The 18,345-nt window shown below is 53.5% G+C and overlaps 1 protein-coding gene across 1 annotated transcript; it reads right to left on the bottom strand.

Annotated features, from left to right (window-relative positions):
- Positions 1-6,449: 6,449 nt before the first annotated feature.
- LOC109767940 (protein GAMETE CELL DEFECTIVE 1, mitochondrial) lies at positions 6,450-9,395 on the bottom strand. Its single transcript, XM_020326674.4, has 3 exons — positions 8,674-9,395; positions 7,529-7,718; positions 6,450-7,034 (listed from the first exon to the last, which is right to left on the bottom strand). The coding sequence occupies exons 1-3, from the start codon at positions 9,270-9,272 to the stop codon at positions 6,807-6,809; spliced, it is 1,017 nt and encodes a 338-aa protein (XP_020182263.1). The 5' UTR covers positions 9,273-9,395; the 3' UTR covers positions 6,450-6,806.
- Positions 9,396-18,345: the final 8,950 nt, after the last annotated feature.

Here is an 18,345-nt window from a genome sequence, read left to right on the forward strand (position 1 = left end):
AGGGCTTCGCCAAGCACCGCGGGAGAGGAGGAGGGAGAGAGGTAGGGCTGCGCAAAGAGAGACAGGAAAAACTCATATCTTGGGCAGCCCTAGACCTCAACTATATATAGGGGAGGGAGGGGCTGCGCCCCCTCTAGGGTTCCCACCCCAAGGGGTGGCGGCCAGCCCTAGATCCCATCTAGGGGGGCGGCCAAGGGGAGGAGAGGGGGGGCGCCACTAGGGTGGGCCTTAAGGCCCATCTGGACCTAGGGTTTGCCCCCTCCCACTCTCCCATGCGCCTTGGGCCTTGGTGGGGGGGCGCACCAGCCCACCTGGGGCTGGTCCCCTCCCACACTTGGCCCACGCAGCCTTCTGGGGCTGGTGGCCCCACTTGGTGGACCCCCGGGACCCTCCCGGTGGTCCCGGTACATTACCGATATCACCCGAAACTTTTCCGGTGACCAAAACAGGACTTCCCATATATAAATCTTTACCTCCGGACCATTCCGGAACTCCTCGTGATGTCCGGGATCTCATACGGGACTCCGAATAACATTCGGTAACCACGTATATCTATTCCCTATAACCCTAGCGTCATCGAACCTTAAGTGTGTAGACCCTACGGGTTCGGGAACCATGCAGACATGACCGAGACGTTCTCCGGTCAATAACCAACAGCGGGATCTGGATACCCATGTTGGCTCCCACATGTTCCACGATGATCTCATCAGATGAACCACGATGTCGGGGATTCAATCAATCCCGTATGCAATTCCCTTTGTCTATCGGTATGTTACTTGCCTGAGATTCGATCGTCGGTATCCCGATACCTTGTTCAATCTCGTTACCGGCAAGTCTCTTTACCCGTTCCGTAACTCACATCATCCCGTGATCAACTCCTTGGTCACATTGTGCACATTATGATGATGTCCTACCGAGTGGGCCCAGAGATACCTCTCCGTTTACACGGAGTGACAAATCCCAGTCTCGATTCGTGCCAACCCAACAGACACTTTCGGAGATACCTGTAGTGCACCTTTATAGCCACCCAGTTACGCTGTGACGTTTGGTACACCCAAAGCATTCCTACGGTATCCGGGAGTTGCACAATCTCATGGTCTAAGGAAATGATACTTGACATTAGAAAAGCTCTGAGCAAATGAACTACACGATCTTGTGCTAGGCTTAGGATTGGGTCTTGTCCATCACATCATTCTCCTAATGATGTGATCCCATTATCAACGACATCCAATGTCCATGGTCAGGAAACCGTAACCATCTATTGATCAACGAGCTAGTCAACTAGAGGCTTACTAGGGACATGGTGTTGTCTATGTATCCACACATGTATCTAAGTTTCCTATCAATACAATTCTAGCATGGATAATAAACGATTATCATGAATAAGGAAATATAATAATAACCTATTTATTATTGCCTCTAGGGCATATTTCCAACATACTCTAGTGGATGTGTTATTTGGGTTTGTTTGAGTGATTTCCTCCTTGTGTTCTTGAGTGTTCTTCCTCTTTCCCCCCTCAAAGTGTGAAAAGATCCCCTCTAGGGTTTCACCCTACAACATTACGGCAAAAACTTGATGAGCCTCATGTATAGACTGAACACTACCCCCCTAACTGTGAGGATTTGGAACTGTCGCATTACGCACACAACTGCATTTTTCTGAATCATTTGGACTTCAAAATTTTCCATGATTAGTACACATCATCCAAAATGCCATGCTAGAGTTTGGATTTTTATTAAGTTTGCTATTTTTTTAGGCATTAACTAATTTTCGACCACTAAAAAGAGCAGAATGCTCTTCAGTTGAAAGCGCATACAAACGAGCTCCGAAAGCGATGAAAATTCGCACGGGGTCTACATTGTTCCTATGTAGGGTGTGGTAAAAATTTAAGATCATTACGACAAAAAATTGATGCACCTCGAGTACAAACCGAACACTCTCCCCCTAAGTGTGAGGCTTTCAAACGGAAACCGCTGCATTACACGCACAACTACATTTTTCTAAATCATTTGGACTTAATTTTTCCATGGTTAATACACACCATCCAAAACGCCATACTAGAATTTAGCTTTCTTATTAGGCTTGATATTTTCCATGCATTAACAGATTTTTTGATCACTAAAAGTAACATAATGCTCTTCGGTTTGAAAGCGAGTGCAAACGAGCTCCGAAAGCAATGAAACTTGGCATGGTGTCTTCATTGGACCACTGTAGATTGTAGTAAAATTTGAGATTGTAATGCCAAAAACTTGATGCACCTCGTGTAAAAATCAAACACTCTCTCCCTAATTGTCAGGGTTTCAAAAAGAAAACGTTGCCTTCACAACTATATTTCTCTAAATTATTTGGACTTCAAACTTTTTTCATGATTAATACACATTTTTATAAATCATTTGTACTTCAATATTTTTCTGAATTATTTGTACAAATCGACCCCCCTGCAGTTTGAACGAAAAACCGCCGCATGCCAACCTCAAGTCAATTTTTTTAATCATTTGAACTTCAAAAATTTCACATGTTTAGTACACACCATCCAAAGCCCAATTCTCAAATTTGGCCACTTTCTAGGTTTAGTAAACATGATTTTTCAAGTTTTTCCGCACATACTATATGTGCGGCGGGCGGCCCATAACGCCTGCCACTGCAAACTTTTGGAATTTTTGAATGTTTTTTGGCGCAAGTTGCCGAAAGATATGTGTGGCGGGCGGTACGGAAATCCCGCCACTGGTTACCGATAAACTAGTGGTGGGCGTTCCGCACCGCCTGCCACTACCATTTTTCACCCCGCGGGCATCTTGATAAGAGATTATTTGTGGTGGGTCCTAAATATTGCCCACCACTACGATGCTCAAAGCAATGGCAGGTATTGTTTTCTACCCGCCAGTGCTACTTTTCTAACATAGCAGTGGCAGGTAAAATAACGGCGGCGAGGGCTCCGCCATGGCGCGGGGAGGGGGCTTGCTGGTAGGGTTCAGGCACAGGTCTGGCTGCTTTGAGGGACGGAAGAGTTGGAGAGAACGTGATGCGCCTCAGAAGAGAGACAAGAGGTCAGGGACGGGGAGGGCAGCGCCGCCACCAGGCCAGCCAAGGAGTCGCGGTAGCCGCTGCCGCACGAGGTCGGGACCGGGGGAGGGGAGACGGGGTGAGCTGACATTCATGCAGGTACAAAGGCCCAATCAATCAGAGGCCTCCAATTCGGCCACCGCAGTAGCGTCCCCACAGAACAGTCGGCCCATTTGCTGGGAGATGTAGCAGACGTTACACTAATGGAGATCAGACGGCCAGAAATTGCTGCATCATGAAAATGAATGGCTCTGGATGCTGATGGCCCGAGAGCAATTAGGCTTGGTTTTACTGTTCTTAATGGGGTTAGAACCATCGAACGCTGTCAAAACCTAGAAACCACTAAGAGCAACTCTAGCAGAGGGCGTATGGCCCCAATCGCCATAATAATCATTAATGTGACAATTTTATCCCAAAATGGCACTGTACTAAAGTCGCCATATGGCTCCGACCACCATAATTTATGGAGCTCGATCCATAAACAAGCTTGCAGCCTCCATATTTGGATGTTGTGGAGGGACGGTTTGGAGGTGTAGGAACGAAGTATGTCTACCAGAGGGGTGAATCGGAGATTTAAAATTTCTTTCAGGAAACTTCAAATCTCTCAGTACATGGCAGTGGAAAAGAACTAAACAGTTACAAGACTAACAAAGGAAAACTACTGAAACAATTGAAGAGCGACTATCGAACATAAATCACATGGTTCAAACTTAACCAACGATAACCAACTGAAGATAAAATAGGGTCAAGAGGTGACCAGTGATGCTCGATGGTGAAAAGCTATTTGTTCGACCAGTTCACTCTTCTGCAAAAAAAGCTATGTCTTGTTGGAGGGACTTGTTATTTAAGACAGAAGATAAACTCTCTTCATCCTATTCTCCTCGACAAGTAGTTCCTCAACTAGTGTCGATCACTCAGGGGAGATGCTTGAGGTGATCTCCATAACCTTCACAGACTTTGTCTTCGTGAACCACAATTAATCTTGGTCACTGAAGAACTTGACACCTAACCGCCTAGAGAGTTGGCAGCTCTCAAGAATAATAGGTGGAGCGTACTAAACGTAGATCTCGCTGATGCTAAACCACTATCTAATTTTTAGTTCTGGGTTTTTTTCTCTTGGTGGATTTTAAGCTCGAATCTTGGAGAGAGAGAGGGTGCTCACACAAACTTGTCGGAATCACATGGAGCAACCAACGATTCACATTGGAGCGGCATGGCTATTTATAGCCGCACCCATCCCTCATGGGAAATGACCATTTAGGACATGCAGTTCAGCCAATGGTCAACTGACACGTTTCTAACGGCCAAATTTCATACACACCCGACAACTTACTTGACGAACAAGTAAGCTGACTCCTTAGTCCGAAGTAAATCTCCCGCGGTATAAAAGAACAACATCTCTTACTGACGAGTATTTATTTGGAACAAAAAGATATTTCTCTCAACTCTCATAGGTTTTTGGTTGCATCAAAGAAACATAAGTTCTGAACACTATACCCCTCTTAATAGCACAGTGGTCCTATGATTCAAGAAAGAGAAAATGAACTACGAAAGAAAATACTACGTCTTTTCTCCGTCTCCATTCTTCTCGCCTGCAGTCAATTTCTTTGAACTAGGTACCGGAGCAATTGCTTCACTTCAACAATTTTTGGGGGTCAACTTCGTCACGCATAATCTTCGGTGATAATATTCGTTGCAGCGCAGGTGATTATCTTCCGAGTTTGTACCAAACTTCTCTTGACTCCACTGACTTATAATCTCTGTGTGCACTAGCAAACACATTAGTCCCTTACTGTTTCTGACAACAATCTCCAAAACACAAGGAGGCAAATCATTGCACCAACAAGAGGGTTTCAGCTTCTTCCTCCTCACGCGGCACAACGGGGTTTGAAGCAGCTCGGCCTCCCACGCACCACCGTCGATGGGCACTCGACCATTAATCCCAATCTGCTCCCTGGGATTCCCATGGCCGGCCCGTCGAATGGCCGCCGCACACATCATCTCCTGGCTTGCGTGTGAGCAGGTCGAGAGTTGTTGCGTGAGCAGTAGGGACGCGAGTGAGCGTGTCCATGTTTCTTATCGGGAAGCACGACCCTTGATGGCCGCCTGCAGCCTCCTCAACCACCCTCTTAATGGTTGTCGTGGCTTCCCCTCTCTCATTGCCCTCTCTAAACCTCCCAAATCTCTTTGTCCTTCCACCTCTTCCTCTCCAAAACATGTTTCGAAAACCTTCGCCGAATGCCCCGGATCCCTTTTGGTAGCAGCTGGAAGTGGGCTTTGTTGAGCTTGTGAGGGATGAGGCGGAAAGGGGGCGGCGGCTTTGGGACCGCGCGCCCGCCTTCTCCCCGACCGCCACCGTGGAAGCAAGCATGCCATGGCAATCTTCTGGGACATCGAGCTCTAGTATTTGTAATCGTCGCTAGGTGGTCCATGGAGCTGGTTGTAATTTTTGTTACCCCTAATGCTCTTTATACTGTCATAATTGATTATGAATAAAGTTCAAAAGAAAACAATAAATTATGAATAGATTCGAAGTTCCTCCAGAAAAAAAGCCAATGCCAAAGCATATCCCATGATGCAGCGCTGAGGAGCAGCCTAGAGATACCGATTCGAAAAAACTTTGCTACATCTGTCTCCGCCCGGTCGCTGTATTTCCGTCGCCAGGTTCCCCTGACCAACTGTCAATCAAACCGCAAGCGGAGATCATACTTTTGCTGATGAACCTATTTCACCGCCGTTTCACCATCATCGTAAAATCGTAACCGACAGATAGAAGACGGGCGCTAAACATGGCAATGGTCACCTCAGCCTTTACGCGTCTGGGTCTTTGGACGCAACGTATCGAGGACCAAGTGGCGTGTCATGATTAAGCTCAAGAAAAGAAGTGTCGCTTCATGATTACTTTCTGCTGGGTTAGTTTTGTTGTAGTAGGTGGTTTGGTGGATCGGTCGCCAGGGCCAAAGGACATCGGCCGATCTACAGTCGGCACGGTGGATCGACGCAAAGATTTTTCTACTATGAACAATGCACATTAAAGCGCATTACAACATCATCAACCAAGTCAGTGGGTCATCTTCCACTGCTGCCTCGTTCTAAGCATGGTTAAACTGTGGACAGGTGAGCAGTTGAGATGCATAAAATCCTACTCTTTCGCAAGAAAATTCGCACTTAGTCAGAGATGACTGTGAAATAAGCTTATTGAATCACATTTGTCGCCATCCTTTCGAGCTTGAAAGTCGAAGCACCAGTGGCGAGCAAATGATTGTGCACAACAGGAGATTTGTATTTTTATAGCAGGAAAGGATATCATACACCTCCACATCAGAAATAGCCTATCAGGCCTCCAGTCCAACCAGTAGTAGGAAATTTTATGTCCAAGAACTCGTTGTAAGCAAAAAAAATTGAAGGTTATATGAAATGTTGACTGCAAAGTGTGTTTGCCTGGTAAGGCCTACCCAGTGACTTGCCCAGAAATGTTGTGGAGACGGAGACACGCCAACGGTTCAAAGACATATTATTCATCTGCCTAAAGTGGGGAATGGAACTTGTTACAAATGCCAAGAATACATTAAACCACATCCGCTGCAGCAAAACAAGATGAATTCTGGTGGCGCTGCAACAAAACAAAACACAACCGATGCTGGCGGTTACAACCTCTCACGCTTCTGCTTCCCTGGAGAACGACAAAAGAACGTCCCTTCATAGAACTCGTGCATTATAACGAGCAGTGGGGCCTTTCCTGTTACTTGTAAGGAGCAATGATCCTCCTCCGCCGTTTCGGAGTCTCCCTCTTCACGTACATCTTCTCCGTGTCATTCAGAGGACGGCTTGATCCATCAGGCAAACTGATGAACTTCCAGCCCCCTCCTGAACCACGCCTTCCCTGTGGCCCAAGCTTCTCGACCATGTAGGCCCATCCATCGTCTGGTCGCCGTCTGCTGTACTTGTGGCACTTCACCTCCCCTGCCACCTGCAAACCAATGAACCATGAGGCAGATGACCAATGGAAAACTTGCTACAGACAGGTCCAGTAGGGAAAGAAGATGGCCAATGGAAAACTTGCTACAGACGGACTGTTTCCAATTCCCATGTCCATAGAACTTGACAGGAAACAAGGTTTTCCTATGCACAAATTCCACTACACCAAAACAAGCAAACTTAGCAAGCCATTTCATGGGGTCAAGATTTCAGGTTTTTTTTCCCTGGTATTTGTTGAATTTAATATTCATATAGGGGGGGTGGAGCACCCAGGAGCTCCTGTGTATTTTCCGTCTTACAAGTCACTACAACCAGACTGCAGGAATTTGCACTAGATTACAGAAGAATTAATGGAACAGCACAATCAACTCTTTTTGCCATATATAAATCCACTGATGAAGTTTCTACTTGATTACAAAAAGGAAAATGGCCATTCTCTTTCAGCAAATATGATAAAAGGGAGCAAAGAAAATGTAATGTGCCAACCTTTTTCTTGTTGAACTCCAAGCGTTGAACAAATTCCTCATATAACATCTGATCCTCCTTCATGGAGATCTCATACAGGACCTCATCAGGATCTCTTGTTGTGCCATCCCATCCCTCAGGCATAACTTTGAAGTCAGGTTTATATGGAAGAGATGCCACATGAAACTCCCTGTCATGGGAATTGAAAAACCTAGAAAACCAAAGGAAGAGTCAGATATAGGGAGTAATATGTGCAATTCCAAGCATAACCTTCCAACCTCATAGTTTTATTCTCATTACTCACGAAAGAAACACAGACAATTCTTAAACAGTTGCCTCTGTGAATATGGAGTTACGGAGTATAAGCGCAATTTAGTACTGTACATAACATGTAGCCTTTACCAAGAAGTTAAAACCAAATTCCCACTATTTTCCTAATTCCCCAATTGCCTTTATGGATATAATGTTGATCTAACCGGTAATACACACCTAAATTTTCATCAGAAGAAAAAGAATCCAGCTGAGCTGAACTTCTCAAGGATTTGATGTTAATGACTGTTTTGCTTGCAAAATAACACTAAGCCAACCTCATCCTGGAAGAACTCTATAGGACCATTTGCAACAAAAACACGTAGTTTAACGCTTTCTCATCAACTCAACAATAATTCACTTCCTTATTTCATTTCAGCAACCATATATAGTCACAGCATTCGAGTGGCAGAGCTTTAAACTGGAACGTTCATTTGAAAACCATACACCCAGTTCATTCTCAATTACATAGTTCTAACCTAGGATTACCAAAGTGCTGCTATCAATTGCCATGATCCAGATGTAATTATGCCTGAGTAATATATGGCAGTGGGAGTCTCTCCCACTGTCTTTCAATGCTGTCTTTCAATGGTAAATTTTTTTTGCCATGATCCAGAGCATTGGACATTTCTATTCAGGAATAAACTGCCTGAAGCAAAAACTCGAGAGACTTGGTGAAGTTGCGAATTAGCAGACCTCTTACGAATTAGCAGAATCAATTTCTTCTAGTCATTGATTTCCTAATGATGCTCTCTTAAATAAAACCAGAGGGTTACCAATTAGAACCCTAGATTTTCGATACACGATTTAATTATTTCAACACAAAACTGAAGGAAATAAAGGATCTCTTCACGTACTCTGGGAAGCCGTCTAGCAGGATCTCGACGGAGTCGTCGAGCGGCTTGCCCTGCTTCCTCTCCTCCTCCTCCTCCATCTCCTTGAGCCAGAGGATGGCGTGCACGCGCTGCCGCATGACGCGGAAGTCCTTGGCGAGCCGCTCGACGGTGTACGTCGCGGGGTCCTCCTTGTGCAGCCGGTACATCTCCTGCTTCTCCGAGTCCTTGAGGTAGGCGCCCCGGGATCCCGGCTCCCGCACCTGCTTCAGCAGCTCGCACGTCTCCTGAAAACGCTTGTCCCACGAGTCGACGTACGCCCTCCCTTCCTTGTTGTCGCGATCCACGGAGCGCAGGATCTCATCCTCCTCGTCCATGGTGCGGACGGCCGCCAGCTCCTTGGAGACGGGGGCGGACGGGGAGGGGCGCCCGACGGCGGAGGCGGACCCGTCGAAGTGGTCCTTGGTGATGCCGGTGGACCAGGAGGAGCCCCATTCGTCCCCGAACCCCTCGCCCCCCGGAGAAGTGGAGAGGGAGCGGAGGAAGGAGGAGATCCTGGAGGCGGCGGTGGCCGGCGGCGCGGTGAGGCGGCCGTGGAGCAGGGTTTTGCGGAGGGCGAACATTTTTCGGCTGCGCTCTTGTGATTGGGCTGCCGCACTCACTTACTTGGTTTCAATGGAGGAGATGCGGTGGGTGCCGCAGGGGGCAGGCCTGGGCTAAGTTTCCAGGCCCATCTAATCTGACCTGCAGAAAGGCAAAGAACACAGACTTTTGCTAAAAAAAATCCTAAAAAACGTATAATATTTTATCACTTAACTAACTTAGTGAGAAGTCAAAATGCGAGGAACTGGAGCCACACCCGGAGAACCAGATCCGGGACACAACATTCTTCACACGCCTCCCCATACGAAGATGCACCACCAGACTAGGATGGGGTATAGAGACCTTATTTCACATCGACGATGACACCGTTGCTGATGGAGAGTACAACCTAAATTTTATCCTAATACTAACTTCACTAGACCGAAGCACTTGAAGTCTCCGTCCCTTCTTATCGTGGGCGCAATAGACAGAAGGGGGAGGGTAGAAGGACACGGTCTCGTCAGGGAAGAGGTAGATCAGTCGCCGCCCCTTCCCTTGGGTCATGAGAACGGGGCAAGGAACCGTCCCAGCAATGCACCTTATATTTAGATCCTTTTAGGCCTTGTATATGTGTTTTCTCACATAATCAGTGCGTGTAGTGGTAGATCCGGTGCTAAGTGGGAACTCTTGCAAAACCTAACGCAAAGTGATACAACTAATGGTGTCGGATTTCGGGTTCCCGCAAAACCCTTAAGGTTCGAACACTGGGGTGCGCACGAAGATCTCTCCCTCCCCTAGCTCACACACTCGCCACGATCTCAAAGCTCAGCGCGTCGAACTCGAAGAATAGGGGACACAAGGGTTTATACTGGTTCGGGCCACCGATGTGGTGTAATACCCTACTCCAGTGCGGTGTGGTGGATTGCCTTGTAGGCTGGGGATGAACAGGTACAAGAGAAGAAGAACCTCCTGAGGAGAGGTGTTCTTGAGCTCGGTGAGCTTGTGTGGTTGAGGGTGATCTGAATGAACCGTCCCTTGCTAAGGTGGTGGCTAGTCCTATATATAGTGGCCCGGGTCCTCTCCCCAAATATTAGGCGGGAAGGGATCCCACAACGGCCAATGCTAGTACAAGCTATCCTGACAAAAAAGTGGTCTTCGCCTGCCAAAGGCTCTGGTGGTGACGCCGTCATGGGCTCCGTGGTGACCTCCCTCCTGCCGTCCTGCTGGTCTTGGTCCCGTTGCACCGATATGGAAACCTTTGCCTGACACCTCGGGACTCCTCGCCTGCGCTTGCCCCTTTAGCACCAAAGAGGCAATGGGTACTCTGCGCCCGCCTGGCCTTGGTCGTCACGGCTCACATCACGAGAACCTCACGAGGTGCCCCTCGCCTTGATCTCTCCGCTCCTCGTGAGCCAGCCAAGTGAGGCCGCCCCTGAGGAGGTCTTGTGTCGTCCGCCTTGCGAGGGTCTTGAGTGCTTACTGGTGAAGATGGGCCGTACCAGGCCGCTGCTGGAGCCACGCCGTGGGCCGCAGGCAGGACAGTCTGGGGACCCCCGTTCCCAGAACGCCGACAGTAGCCCCCGGGCCCAAGGCGCGCTCAGACTTGGCTTCGAGGCGAAGCCAAATGGCAAGTGCGAAGCACCGCGGGCCCCAACCACCTGCGGCCTTGATTGACGCGTGGCGACTGACGGGACATGGGCGCCCCCGCTCCCCCCACACAGCCTTGATATCCGCCTGGCTAGGCGGCCACTGCGACCAACACAGTTATTCCTTCGTCGCTGGCGACGCGCTTCCCCAACTCTTCCGTCTCCTCGAAACAACAGCCCCTTCTTCCAATCTGACCTAAGCTCTGCTCTCTCCGTCACCATGGCGCCAAGCCGAACGAAGAAGGGGAATAAGAAGCTCCAGTCCTCAGCCGAGCCACCTCCGGCCTTTGAACCAGCTGTCGGACGGTCGGTGGTGCTCAACCAGGAAGCCATGGGCAAGGTCCGCCCAGCGCTCGCCGTCGACTTCAACGAGTGGGGGAAGACGGTGGCCTGGCCCGCATCCCGCGCCTCCATTGATAGGACAGTCACCGAGGTCCCCATCTTCCTCGACACCCTATGGGCCGGCTTGATTCCCCCTTTCCCCTCCTTCTTCAATGATGTGCTTTCTCATTACCAGATCCATATGCTGCACTTAGATCCCCAATCCATCGTCCTCCTCGCTGTCTTCGCCTTCGTCTGCGAGGCCATGGTGGGCATTGCTCCTCCGTGGCCCTACTTCGTCATTTCTTCTCGCTGCACCTAGCCGACCCTCGGCAGTGCTCGGGGTGCCTGAGCTTCCAGGCCGTGGCTGCGATGGCCGGCTCGGGGATTGACTTCAAGCTCTCGCTGCCTGCGAGCGGGTTCCGGTAGCGGTGGGTATTCATGGATGTCGGCATGCTCAGCCCCCTGCTCTCGCTCCCGTCGGCACCCGCTGTTCCCAGCTCTCGCTGGGGCCACGAGAGGCTCGCCGACCCGCGTCTTGCCTACGTCTGGCTTCGGTTGAAGAGGCTGAAGGATCTTGGCGTGACCGCGCCCATGGTGGTGAAGGAGTTCATCCAACGTCGTGTTGCCCTGCTCCAGCACCATTCTCGACCAATGTGGACCTTGTCCGGCAGCAAGGACCGCATGAGGCTTCATGAGTCCGGGCTTCCTCTCAAGGCGCAACGAACAGTGCTCGAGATCCTGACGGGCGACCCGTCGCCAGCCAACATGCCGGAGGAGGGTTGTATCTTGTACTGCTGCACGAACAAGGTGGATTTCGCGAGGCAGATGCCCCCTTTCGATGAATGGGGACTACGTCCGGCTGGTCTTGAGGGGCCTCGCGAGAACCCCGTCTCGGTGGACCCCTTGCCTGCCACCAGCACGGGGCTCGCCCCAGAAGTGGGCGCAGGGGGGCGAGCACTGTCGAGCGCTAGAGACGCGGCCGCCGACGGGTTGGCGCTGCTCGGGACTCCTGGAGGGCCGTCCCACGGCTCCCTGGAGAGTCGTCCTGATGAAGCTGCCGGAGGGGCGTCGCAGCCCGATGCTCCCGAGGCCATAGCCCCCAAGGCCCCGGCAGGTCGCCACAGGGCGGATGCCAAGGTCTCCATGCAGTCTGGCACCCCTGAGGTCACCTCCTCAGGAGCTTCCCCGGCTGAGCCCGGAGCTGTAGACCGTATCCCAGGCTTCAGCCGGCTCCGGCTGAACTTCGATACGCTCCAGAAGAGGAAAGGGTCTCCAAGCTGCAGCCGTGATGCCTTCCGGTCATTGAAACAGAGGAAATACATCGTCGTGGACGAGTGAGTACCTTATCTTTGTAATTTCTCGAGTGCTGCTTCCCTTCCTGACCATGATTCCTCAGGGTCCCTTCTGCTAAGGCGGCGAAATCTCTCGAGAAGCAACCTCCCCCTGCCTCGAGTCCTCCGCTGGTCCTGAGCACCTCTAGTCGGCCTGCCGCGCTCGTCGCAAGGTCGGCCGGAGGAGCGCATGTGCCGGCCTGGCACCCTGACCCCGCGCTCTTGCCGTTCCTCCCTCGCGGTCCTACCTGGGATGCTGAAGGTGTGCCAAGGGCTCCTCCTCTGGTTATTGACCATGGCTGGGTGACCTTGGCCCTGGCGTCTTCTTCATGCAACGACCCTCCGCCCCTCCAGGCCCCTGCCGAGACCCGAAGGACGACTAGAAAGGGGGCGGCTTCCAGCCCCTTGCCGGGGGGAAGCGTGCCTCTTCGTATTTCTCCTGCGACTTCCGGCGCGGAGGACGAGCCTGGCCGTTCGTTCGAGCGGGCGCGCAAGAGGGGCGCTGTCCGTCATGAGCTTTTCCGGGAGGCGATGGGTGCGCTGAGCCAGCTTGGAGAGGAGCTTGTGGATGTTGACATTCGCCTTGAGACCGAGGGCCTTCGGCTGGTGGACGAGTGGCATCAACTGAAGGTGGCCATCAACCTCGGGCGCCTCCAGCGCGAGCATGCCAACGCGAAGGCCGAAGCATCCCTTGCAACCTCGCGCGAGGCCAGTGCCCGAGCCTTGGAGGAGGCCAGGGAGGCAGACCGCCGCCACGAGGTTGCCGAGAAACGCTGGCAGGAGCTCCAGGCCCTGAATGCCTCCCTGGAGTAGCAAGTGGAGGCGCGCAGGGCTGCCTTGGCGTCGATGAAGGGGGCGCCGTCCGACGAGGAGGAGATCTTGAGGCGCGAGGAAGCGCTGATGCTGGAGGCCACGGAGCGCGGCCTCGAGCTTGAGCGTTTGGAGCCGAGGGAGCGTCAGGTTGCCCAAGCGGAAGATGCTGCCAGCGCGCGCGAGGCCCGGGCCCAGGAGGAAGCTGATCGCAGGGTAGCTGAGGCTCGCGCTGATCTTGCCAATATGTACGACTTGAAGCTGAAGTTCGCGGAAGCCGAAGCTGAGGGCAGGACCGCCGCCCTCAGGTCGAGGTTGGCTGGGACGAAGCAGCGCGAGAAGGCTGCCGCAACTGCCTTGATCTCCGTGCAGGCCGAGTTGGCCTCCGCCCGAGCTGAGCTGCTCCCGCTTCAGCAGTGGGTTACCGCTGCCGAGTCCATCGCGCAGCAGAGCAGGGAGGAGGCGATCCGCCGACAGACATTACAGCGCGAGCACGCCCCCATGCTCCAGGACCTCAGGACGAGGGCCAACCAGGCGTTGGGCGCCATTTGTGATGAACACGCCCCTCATCCCCACGCGGAAGATTACGCCGGCCACCTCCGCTTCTTCACCGACGTCGTGACGCGCCTGGAGAACCGGGCAGAGAGGGCTCATGAGCTTGTCGAGGAGAAGAGCCAGGGTCTCCTTGGGCGCACGTTTTCCCGCGTTCTCAGCCATCTCTAGAACATCAATCCTGACTTCGATTTTGACGCCGCCATCGCCCCGGTGCTCGAGGTCATCCGAGGCAACCTAGCGCACTGGGTGGACGACAAGGTGGATGCCCTGGTCAGGGCCTTTGCTTCTAATGATGACACGGTGGTGGTCATGGCGGATGAGGGTGGTGCGGTCGATGATGGCGAAGATAGCGCCGGTGACAGCGCCAGCAGCGTGTCTGGGAGTGATTCGGAAGACGCGGCGAGCGAGATGTCCGACTGAGCCCATGCTCCTTTATCCTGAACCTGCATGTAAAAGCTTGGGGGCAGGCCCTTAGGACGTAAGAGCATTTTGGGGAGGGGGAGCCCCTCATGTAAACGGACTATCATTTTACTTCTTAGATTAAGCTTGAAACGTGCTTCTGCGAGCTCACGAGCCTCCTAGGGGCCTCGCTTCCATAATTTACCTTGGTCCAGGCGGGCTTCAAACCGATTTGGTAGCTGTGGATATGTGTTTCTCCCGAGGAGAGTCTCTTGCGGGCTCGCGAGGTTTTGGGTCTCCTGAGGGGTCTGCTGGTCTGCCCGAGTGGGCCTCGCGGGAAGCGAGCGCCAGTTATGGCGGGGTGCGCGTGTAGTGCGTGCATGCCACGCCCAGCCCCTGCTCGCGAGGTGCTCGGAAGGGGGGAGGCAGCAGACGCAAATCCTCAAATAAAGCACAAATCCAGAAACTCACGAAATCAACATGAACGAGAAAAGGCACCCCCGCGGTTGCTAATGAAGATTCGACTTAAAATCCAAAATCAAATGCTACAAATTTGGGCTACAGAAAACAGGTCAAAGCAAATAGCCACGTTCGGCACCTAGCTAGTCTTCTTGTCTTCCACCAGCGCGGAGCTAAGTGCTATCACTGGTTATGAGCATAGTCATTGGGGGACAGTATCGACGGCCAGCGCGGAGCATGGTGCTTCCACTAGGACGTGGGCGGGAGCCCCCGAGGCCCGAGGGCGGCACTCCAGAGACTCCGGGGCGTGTACAGCCCTACTCATTATTACGTGAGAGTGTCACGAGCGGAGACCTTCACAGGCGTGAGCCTTACTTCATATCGCCAGACGGGGGCCCCGCCGTGCGCCACCCCCGACCACCATTAGGTCGTCCGGAAACCAGGATGAGGCCAAGGGGCAAGGGGGACGCTAGCGGCGCCCCCGGCGACCACGGGCCCTCTGCCGGGGGGAAGGTGTCAGCGTTCTGGGAACGAGGGTACCCAGACTTGCCTGCCTGCGGCCCATGGCGTGGCTCTGCGAGCGGGCCCGTACGGCCCATCTTCACCAACAAGCTTTCAAGACCCTCGCGAGGGGCCAAGCCTCGCGAGGCGGATGACACAAGACCTCCTCGGGAGCGGCCTCACCAGGCTAGCTCGCGAGGGGTGGAGAGATCAAGGCAAGGCAAACCTCGCGAGGTTCCAGTGACGTGAGCCGTGACGATCGGAACCAGGCGGGCGCCAGCACACACAGTGTCCTTGTTTCCTCTTTGGTGCTAAGGAGGCAAGCGCAGGCGAGGAGTACCGAGGCGTAAAGCAAAAGGTTTCCATATCGGTGCAACGAGACCAAGACCAGCAGGACGGCAAGACGGAGGTCACCGTGGAGCCCAAGACGGCGTCACCACCAGAGCCTTTTATAGGCGAAGACTGATTTTGTCAGGATACCTTTTACTAGCTGTCCCCTTTCAAATTGGCCGTTGTTGGCTCCCTTCTCGCTCAATATTTAGGGAGAGGACCAGGGCCTCTATAAATAGGACTAGCCACCATAGTAGGAGAGGGGGGGCCGAGAGGCATCTCTTCTCATCTTGAGTAATCCTCACCCACACAAGTTCACCGAGCACAAGAACACCTCGCCTCGGGAGGCTGTTCTTCCCCTTGTACTGTTCATCCTCAGCCCAAGAGGCAATCCACCACCACACGCTGGAGTAGGGTATTACACCACGACGGTGGCCCGAACCAGTATAAATCTTGTGTCTCTTGTGTTGCGAGTTCGCCGAGCTAGCCTTAGAGATCGTAGCGAGGTTAAGGGCGTGGATCGGTAGGGGGAGATCTTCGTGCGCACCCCGGTGTTCGAACCTTGAGGGTTTTGCCGGAACCCGAGATCCGTCATTTGGCGCGCCAGGTAGGGGTGCGCCATAGCTTTCCTTCCGTCGATCTGCGCTCCGCACCACCGCGCTTCGCCCTCATGGCAGGCGTCTCGCTCCCAGCTCCAACGAGTGATGCTGACGACAGGGCCAGGGGGCTCCGAGCCTTGGCCTCCGCCCTATGGTGGGTGAAGTGGCCGCCGAAGTTCAAGCCGGAGATGCCGCCGTGCTATGACGGCGCGGCGGACCCGTCAGCTTTCCTACTGGCGTACGAGGAGGCCGTCCTCGAGGCTGGGGGCGACGACAAGGTCATGGCCAACTGGCTTCCCATGGCCCTCACTGGCGCACCGCGTGCTTGGCTGCTCAACCTCCCCGGATCCACGATGGCATCTTGGGAGGAGCTGCGCGGCCTCTTCACTGCGCGCCACGCGGCACCGGCGCATCACGCGGTCGCGGCCCTCCTAGGCGGCTCACAAGAACCGCCTTCAGATCGCCATATCAAGTCGTTCCTTCGCCAGATCGGCGTCGCTTCCAAGCACTCGGGGGCTCCACTGGGTTGGGCCGCGCCCGAGGCCGACCTCACCTTCGATGCAGGGGATCACCCCGTATCTATCGTCGGCTCGGGCATGCTCCCAATGCTTTGCACGCCCACCATCTGCAACGTGTCCGTCACCAAGACGCTCATCGGCGGCGGCGCCGGCCTCAACGTGTTCTCAGCTGAGGCCTTCAGCCTTCTGCACGTACCACTCGAGCGGCTCCGCCCTAGCAAGCCGTTCTCAGGGGTTGGTGGAGGCTCCGCCCACTCCCTGGGGTGGATCCGCCTCCCCGTAACCTTCGGCACGCGCGATAATTACCGCACCGAGCTGGTCGACTTCGACATCGCCCACATCGGCCTCCCGTACAACGCCATCCTCGGGTACCCGGCCCTGGCTCAGTTCATGGCGGCGACCCATCCGGCCTACAACCTCATGAAGATGCCCGGGAGCAAGGGCGTCCTCACAGTAGTTGGGGACACCAAGGAAGCCTTGATGACGCTCAAGCTCGCCCTCAAGACTGCCGCGACAGTGCAGCCCACCGACGCGGACACCGCCAAGGCCAAGGGGGCCGCACCAACCAAGAAGAAGCAGTTTTTCACTCAAGACAAGGCGGAAACCAAGCAAGTGCCAGTCGAGGAGGACGGATCCTCGGGGGCAACCTTTACCATAGGCGCCAACCTCGAGCCTGACCAGGAGGAGGCGCTGGTGAAGTTCCTGCGCGCAAACAAGGAGGTGTTCGCTTGGGAGCCCGACCAGCTGGTAGGGGTCCCGAGAGGGGTGATAGAGCACCATCTGAAGGTGTGCCCCAACGTACGCCCCGTGAAGCAGAGGGCGAGGCGGCAGTCCACGGAGAAGCAAGGTTTTAATCGTCCAAGAAACCAGTAAGTTGGAGGCGGTAGGTGTCATTCGCGAGGTTCGATACCCCGAGTGGCTGGCAAACCCCGTCGTCGTGCCCAAGAAAGGCGGAAAGGAGAGAATGTGCGTCGACTTCACCAACCTCAACAAGGCCTGCCCCCAAGATCCGTTCCCGCTTCCACGCATCAACCAGATCGTCGACTCCACCACCGAGTGCGACCTGCTGTGCTTCCTGGATGCGTTCTTGGGGTATCACCAGATCAAGATGGCGGTAGAAGATGTGGAGAAGACAGCCTTCCTGACCCCGTGTGGGGTGTACTGCTACACTTGCATGCCTTTCGGGCTGCGCAACACAGGCGCAACCTTCCAGCGGCTCATGCACATCGCCTTGGGCCAGCAGCTCGGGAGAAACGCTGAAGCCTACGTCGACAACATCATGGTGAAGTCTCGAGAAGCGAGAACCTTAATCCAGGACCTGGAGGAAACCTTTGAAAGCCTCCGCCAGGTGGACTTGCGACTCAACCCGGAGAAGTGTGTGTTTGGCGTCCCTTCGGGCAAGCTGCTAGGCTTCCTTGTGTCTCACAGGGGGGTCGAAGCCAACCCAGAGAAGGTCAAGGCCATTGAAGACATGAGCCCACCGCAAACCCTCAAGGAAATGCAGAAGCTTGCTGGTCGGGTGACTGCGTTGGGGTGCTTCATTTCCATGCTGGGAGAGCGTGCCCTACCCTTCTTCAAGCTGATGAAGAAGAAGGGCCCATTCGAGTGGACCCCGGAGGCCGACCGAGCATTTCAAGACCTC

This window comes from Aegilops tauschii, chromosome 3, assembly GCF_002575655.3.
Source record: "Aegilops tauschii subsp. strangulata cultivar AL8/78 chromosome 3, Aet v6.0, whole genome shotgun sequence".
NCBI lineage: Eukaryota > Viridiplantae > Streptophyta > Magnoliopsida > Poales > Poaceae > Aegilops > Aegilops tauschii.

Excerpts from the sequence above, each read along its gene's own strand:
- LOC109767940 (XM_020326674.4), bottom strand. The coding sequence starts at position 9,272 with ATGTTCGCCCTCCGCAAAACCCTGCTCCACGGCCGCCTCACCGCGCCG. Across the intron at positions 7,719-8,673 it reads CTGCTAGACGGCTTCCCAGA|GTTTTTCAATTCCCATGACA; the intron begins GTACGTGAAGAG and ends TTGGTTTTCTAG. Across the intron at positions 7,035-7,528 it reads TGGAGTTCAACAAGAAAAAG|GTGGCAGGGGAGGTGAAGTG; the intron begins GTTGGCACATTA and ends ATTGGTTTGCAG.